Genomic DNA, 7,234 nt, shown 5'->3' with positions numbered 1-7,234 from the left:
GGATCACAGGAACTGACAAGCCTCTTCACCGGCCCTCGGAAAACACAGATCCTTAAATGTATCACTGCAGTTCAATCATTCGATTAAAAGCGGTAGTGATGGGAATGTGAATGTAAAGTTTCAATGAGAGATGGGACAGGTAGAAACGCACTTCATTGTAAAAACATTACTCGAAGATTCTACTTAAAGAGCCGTCAGCAGAAGGAGGAGACTTCGGGGTCTGGAGGCAATCCAGACAGAAAGGGCAGATGCTCACGATCTTAATGCCACCTGTCCTACTGAAAATCAGCGTTTTGTTCGCTCAGAGGACGGCTAGTCCACCCTCATCTCGCTAACGTCACTGACTTATTATCAGATGAGACTCTGTATTACAGGCCGAACTTCCCTTAGCATAGTTGTAGTGCGAAGCCAATTGCGGAATTCGAAGTTATTCCGACAACACTTTCGTATCTTCTACCCCACCCCTCTGGGCGGAGTTTAACGGGTAAAAAAAAAGCAACAGTCCATCGTCGGTTCGGTTAAATGTGTGCGTGAACGTTATGGCGCTGCAAGCGTTGAAAAGCCTGAAAGATGTCATTTTGAAAGATTTCCCTGCCGCACTGCAAATCCTTGAGAATGTCGCTATCGCAGCAGTTCTGTATGGATTTGAATACATGGGGCAGAGAATCAGCCCTTGTCCCTGTGACCCGGAATGGAACGCTACCTACTCCTTGCTTGCCTTTGCTGTCCCCGCAGTTATCTTCTTATTGATCAGCCTGGTCGTGTTTCCGGATTCAAGGAGAGCGCTGAAGTGTGGGCCCCGCTGCACCCCTCGCCGCGCTGAGACCGGCAGGTACTATCAGACCGGGAGTTACTATGAGACCTGCTGCACCTGGAGTGAATGCTGTTTTGTAATAGTTACGTTCCTGAAAATAGTGGTCCCGTCTATCATATGGATCATCATTTTGTTGTTGGACGGGGATTACTACACCTGCTATAAAGACCAGAAGACGGAGAGTCACATGTGCAAACATTTTTGCAGCCTTAAAAATTCGACTGACCTGCGCCACCATTGCTTCAGGTCTCGGGTAAGTGTCTTCAGATGCTTTGAGTCTGTGATTGGAAAGATACATCTTTCTAGCCCGTGTATCTGCCTGCACTGTTAATGCTCCAAAGCCTCCCTGATTTGCCAGAAATTCGGTCACAACAGGAGTGGGAACTTGGTGAACCAAATTTAAGCTGAGAGGGAAACATTTAAAGACCTGATGGGTAAGAGTGTTGGTTGTATCTAGGAATCAGCTTGAAACGGTGGGAGAGGCACATACAATTTGTTTTAAATGCATTTCCTTATGAAGTGAGTAAAAAGATACGGACTAACTGCCGGAAAATTGATTTATGTCTATGGGCAATATGAATGGCATCCACGAGATGAGCCAAGCAGTCTCGTTCTTCTGGTCTACGATTCTATTATTCTCTGTCGTCCCATAGTCCAGTGTAAGTACACCGCGTTCTCGGGTACAGAAATAAATAAGCGTATTTATTTATATATTTATCGATTATCCACCTCTCTCTGTCTCTCTCCCTCTCTCTCTCTCTCTCTCTCTCTCTCTCTCTCTCTCTCTCTCTCTCTCTCTCGCTCGCTCGCTCTTTCTCTAACTATCTTTAAGAGAGGTGAAGAGGAGATTCATTCGATGAACAAAGGCGAGGTTTTGTAGACGCGATAGAGACACCCCGATGGTATGTTGCCTCCCTGATGCCAAGATCAGGGAGGTCAAGGATCGTGTCTTAGCAGCTGAGCAGCCTTAAGTCTTGGTTCATATTGGCCCTAATGACATAAGAAGACAAGATGAGAAAGTCCTGAAGTGAGATTTTAGGGAGCTAGGTTCAATACGAAGAAGCAGGACATCCAGGGTCGTATTATCTGGATTGCTGCCTGTGCCACGTTCTGGAGAGAGTAAGAGTAGGATGAATTAGCCCGTGAATCTGTGGCTGAGGATCTGGTGCAGGGGCCAGGGTTTCAGATGAATGGATCATTGGGGTATGAACTGTACCAAAAGGACGGGTTACACCTGACCAGGAGGGGATCCAATATCCTTGCGGGCAGGTTGGCTGGTGTTGTTCGAGTGGGTTTAAAACAATTTCGCGGTGGAATAGGAACCGGACTGACAGTGCTGAAGATGGGGTAGCTGGTTTAAAAAAAACAGTGACAATGTGCAGTAAGGCTCCTAGCAAGGAGAGGCTGATATGGAGAAATTGCAGTCCACAGGATGAGTTTCAAGGGAAAAGCGGACAAAATCGAAATGGTAAATTCAACCTGAAGTTGTTACATTTGAATGCACGCAGCATTGGATAAAAGGTCGATGAACTTGTAGCACAGCTACAGATTGGCAGATTGATTTTGGAGGCATCATTGAATAATGACTGAATGAAGATTATAGCTGGAAGCCTAATGTCCAAGGATACACATTGCATCCAAAGATCAGGCAAGAAGGCAAAAGGTGAGGCGTGGCTCTGATGGTGAAAATGACAATAAATCATTACAAAGTGGTGACTTGGGGTCTGAAGGTGTGGAATCATTGTGAATAAAAGTATGGAACAGGAAAGGGTAAACAGATTCTGATGAGAGTTGTACACATGAGAGTTAGGATGTGGTGTGCAAGTTACAACTGAGTACTGTGAGCAGTTGTGGGCTTATTATCTTAGAAAGGACGTGCTGAAACTGGAAAAGATTCAAAGAAGTTCCAGGAAAATGATTCCAGATTAAACAGGTTGTCATATGAAGAGCGCTTGATGGCTCTGGGCCTGGATTCACAGGAATTCAGAAGAATGAGGGGTAACTTCCCTGGAACCTATGAAATGATGAAAAGCCTTGATAGAGTGGATTTGGAGAGGTCGTTTCCTTTGGTAGCAGTTTCTAAGGCCAGAGGGCACAGCCTCAGAATGTAGGGGCGTCCTTTTAGAACGGAGATGAGGGGCAATTACTTTAGCTAGAGAGTTTTGAATCTGTGGAATCCGTTCCTATAGGGAGCCGTTGAGGCCAAGTCGTTATGTATATTGAAGGCAGAGGTTGATAGATTCGCGATTGGTCAGGGCATGAAGGGATACGGGGTGGGGGAGCAGCTGAAGACAGGAGATTGGGGAAGAGAAGAAAATTGGATCAGAATGATGAAATGGCGGAGCAAAATTCGATGGGGCAAATGGCGTTATTCTGCTCCTATATCTTACGGTCTGATTTACCTCTATCTAGCTATTCATCTATTTCATTCTCTATGCACTTGTTTATATGCTTATCTGGCTGTCCGTTAATTTATTTATTCATTCATTTATCTCCATGAGTATCGTTCTGGATGTTTATTTATCAATCAATCAATCTATTCAAACACTTATTCATTCATTAAATCGTTTTTCTATTTATTATATGTTTATTTCTTTTTCGCATCAGAATAGAAGCTAAAGTTCTGGAGTTAGAAATAATTCTGAAGTAAGAGATAACCTCATTGAAAAAATAAACCTGACGACACATAGTCGGATGGCTGTAAAGGTTCGATTCTTCTGTCTCTGAGCGTTTTATTTTTCAATCCCAACAGATGATTGGTACCATTTTGCTACTGATGACCGTGATATTGCTGGTACTTCTTTACTTCCTTCCTGCGTGGAAGTGTTGCGATTGCACTGTGGAGAAATATTACGAGCAAGAGTACTGGAAAATGGTGGAGTACGTGAAACTGACCAAGATGAGGATGGAGCTGGAAGAGAAGGCAACAGAGTTGGCAGAGGTAGAGGTGAAAGAGTTCATTGGCAAACTGAACCTCGGCAATGCTGAGCCGAAGAAACAGCAGTCCAGCTCCTCAGTGGATAACAAAGATGATGTAGCTAACCTCGAACCTACTCAAGTGAAGGCTCCATTCAAACAATCACCATTCCGAATGACGTCTGTTTAAGCTTTATTCCATCAGCCATTGACACGGCAGTGGTTCTCCACAACTCAGCAAGACAGATTGTACCTCTTCAACACTACCTGTTCAAAAGATCTGCCTGAACAAAACAATCACAATCCAGTAAATCAAAACTCAAAAGATAGACCTCAAAAGAAGGAACACATCAGCCTTTAAACGCTAAAAGCCACGAGCCAAAGCACAAAGTTCCATAATATCAAATTACAGTGGTATGAGAGAGGAGTTGGTCAAAGTGAATTGTAAGCAGATACTGGCAGGGATGAAAGCAGAGCAGCAAATGCGCGAGTCTCTGGGAAAAATTAGGAAGGTGCAGAATAGATATATTACAAAAACGAAGAAACACTCAAATGGCAAATCACTACAACCGTGGCTGATAAGGGAAGTCAAATCTAATGTAAAACGTAAAGGAGAGGACATACAACAAAGCAAAAATGAGTGGGAAGATAGAGAACTGGGAAACATTTAAAACCTTACAGAGAACAACTAAAAGAATAATTTGGAGGGAAAAGCTGAAGCATAAAAGCAAGTAGCAACCAAAATCAAAATGAATAGTAGAAACTTTTTCAAGAATGCGATAAGTAAAATGGAGAGAAGAGTAGACATGGGACCGCTAGATATTGAGGCAGGAGAAATAATAACGGAGGACAAGGAAATAACAAATTAAGTAAATGAGTATTTTGCATCAGACGTCATTGTGGATGACACAATAAAGTGCGCCAGATGTTAAAAGGTGTGAGGGAAGTGAAGTGATTGCAGTTACTATTACAAGGGAGAAAGTAATCAAAAGTCTGAAAGACTTGAGGGTACACAAGACACCCAGACCAGATGAACTGCACCCTAGAGTTCTGAAATGCGAAGCGGTAGAGATTGAGGAGGTATTAGTTATGATCTTTCAAAAATCACTGCACTCTGGCATGGTGCCAGAGGACTGGAAAATTGCAAATGTTACCCCATTCGTTTAAAAAAAGAATGAAGGCACCAGAAAAGAAATTATAGACCAGTTAGTCTGACTTCAGCTGTTGGGAAGATGTTGGAGTCAATTGTGAAGGATCAGGTTATGGAGTACTCGATGAAACAAGACAAGATAGGACAAAGTCAGAGAGATTTCCTTAAGGGAAAATCGTACCTGACGAAACTTTTGGTATTCTTCGAGGAGATTATGAGTAGAAAAGTTAAAGGGTATGCAATAAATGCTCTATATCTGAACTTTCTGAAGGCCTTAGACAAGGTTGCACACTAAATGGATAAATTCACTCACCACAACACTGAACAGAATCCACAACCAATGGGCTCACTTTCAAGAGTCAACAGCTTTTCTTCTGATGTTGTTATTATTATTTTCGATTTTTTTTATTCCTAATTTCATATTCCTCAATTGCTAGAACCTTTCAAACTATTCTAGTGGTGTTCGGAATTGTGGTTTTAGGAGATACAGTATACATAGATATTGCTGCGCAGCTCTAATTGTTTAATGCTATAGTGTAGTGAATTTGTGATGATATCAGTTGTAGGTATTACTACTGGAACAATGTCAACGTTTTTTATTTTTTTATTATTTATTATTTTTTTCTCAGCTCAAGCTAGTAAAACCTAAGGTAATGACATAGCCAAGCACATTTGTCAATTGCCCGGAACTTCTGGACTGTTCATATGGCGTTTAGTATTGTTGGTTTCCGGAGTTTTAACAAGATATTGGTGTGTATCTCTAACTGGTTAATGATATTGTGTCGTGACCTAGGGATGTATGTCGTGTACATTACTATTTTAACAATGTATACCCTGTACATGTTCCATAGTCTCTCAAATTCCTCATTTAATTCAACATACTTCTGGTGTTTCTTAATTTCTGATTTTTGAAACTTATGTCTGCTTGGAATGGCTATATCTATTAGTATTTTGGTCTTCCTTGTTTATCCTGTATGACTATATTTGGATTTCTATTCAACAGTGTCCTACTTGTATTAACGGATCGGTCGCAATATAATTTGTGGGATTCTGAATAAAACTAGATCAAGTTTGTATTTATAGTAAGGTATGGTTTCATTAATGTGCTTGTATTTTAAAGCAAGATTTTGAAGAATTATGTTAACCAATTGATTATGCCTGTGTAAATAATGGTTTGAGTTAAACTGCTGCAGGATCATATAATGTGTTGGATTTTTTCCCGCTTTCTCTTGGTATTCTCTGCATTTGTTATCTTCAATTTGCCCCTCATTTATTACGCATTTTTATATCCTTGCTTAAGCACCTGGTCCTGCATTTCCACAGGGAACCATTCTGTTTCAGTGAAGAGGTCTCCAACTCGAATCCCAGGCGTTCGACACTTCCTTTAGAACATCTAGTCTACTCTGATCGTGGGGGTCATTACAATGGAGAATCATACTATTCTACCGGTTAACAATAGACAGAAAGAAAATTGCTTCCTGTATACTTGTGTGTGTACCTTACGGATTTTGGGTCGAAATCACTAAGAATTTTCCTGTCATGCACCTTTTCTTGAATTTCCCAGTATTCGTCCACAACGTAAGCTGAACGGTCTTCTATTTTTTCCTTGCATGGTTGGGCATGCTCAGGCAGGGCGAATGCTGCCTGGCAGGGCAGACTTAGAAAGGTTAGAAAAACATCGTTCTATGCCTTGTGCTCACACGTATATCGGTTTGTGGTCGTGTTGCCGCGCATGCTCAACGTGCAGAGCATATCGTGTGCTCTGATTACAATTAACTAATTGTATTTCGGAAGTATTTGTGATAACAAAATATCTCGGCAATGTTGCCACAGCCACGATACTTGTTATATTAGTGGTGAGTATAGTTTAAATCTCAGAGATGGGTCATGACTCCTCTTCTTCAGAGTTCTACATTGGGTGTAAATTTGGCGACCAAGATAAAACCTAAACTTCACAGATTCGTTGTACAATATGCACTGTCAATCTTAGAGGCTCGTTCAGAGGTCCACGAAAGTCGTTGTGCCGATAATATAGGGAGAGCGGAAGGATCATGTAACGGACTGCTACTTCTGTCTCACTGGTGTGTCTGATGTCTTTGCTAAAAACAAGAATTTCATTAAATACCCCATTCTCCCTTCAGGCATGAGACCTGAACCGCATGATGATAGTCGCCCAGTACCAAATCCACTAGAGACTTCGAATCTAGAGGAGTTAGGAGAATATGCCATGAAGCACGAGACAGGAATCGAAAACAACACTTTTTTAGATTTTGAATCCTTTATGTCGAGTGAGCCTCATATGATAATCTAATCTGAGATAAATGATCTAGTCAGAGACTTTGGTCTGTCGAAGG

The 7,234-nt window shown here is 41.6% G+C and overlaps 1 protein-coding gene across 1 annotated transcript; it reads left to right on the top strand.

Moving 5' to 3' along the window:
• The first annotated feature begins 492 nt into the window (after positions 1-492).
• Positions 493-6,446, top strand: LOC132393817 (calcium homeostasis modulator protein 6-like). Its single transcript, XM_059969208.1, has 2 exons — positions 493-1,067; positions 3,567-6,446. Exons 1-2 carry the CDS (start codon positions 540-542, stop codon positions 3,918-3,920), a joined length of 882 nt encoding a protein of 293 aa, XP_059825191.1. The 5' UTR covers positions 493-539; the 3' UTR covers positions 3,921-6,446.
• Positions 6,447-7,234: the final 788 nt, after the last annotated feature.

The sequence above is a fragment of the Hypanus sabinus genome, chromosome 5, assembly GCF_030144855.1.
Source record: "Hypanus sabinus isolate sHypSab1 chromosome 5, sHypSab1.hap1, whole genome shotgun sequence".
NCBI lineage: Eukaryota > Metazoa > Chordata > Chondrichthyes > Myliobatiformes > Dasyatidae > Hypanus > Hypanus sabinus.
This window is presented reverse-complemented; position numbering and strand designations above follow the sequence as displayed.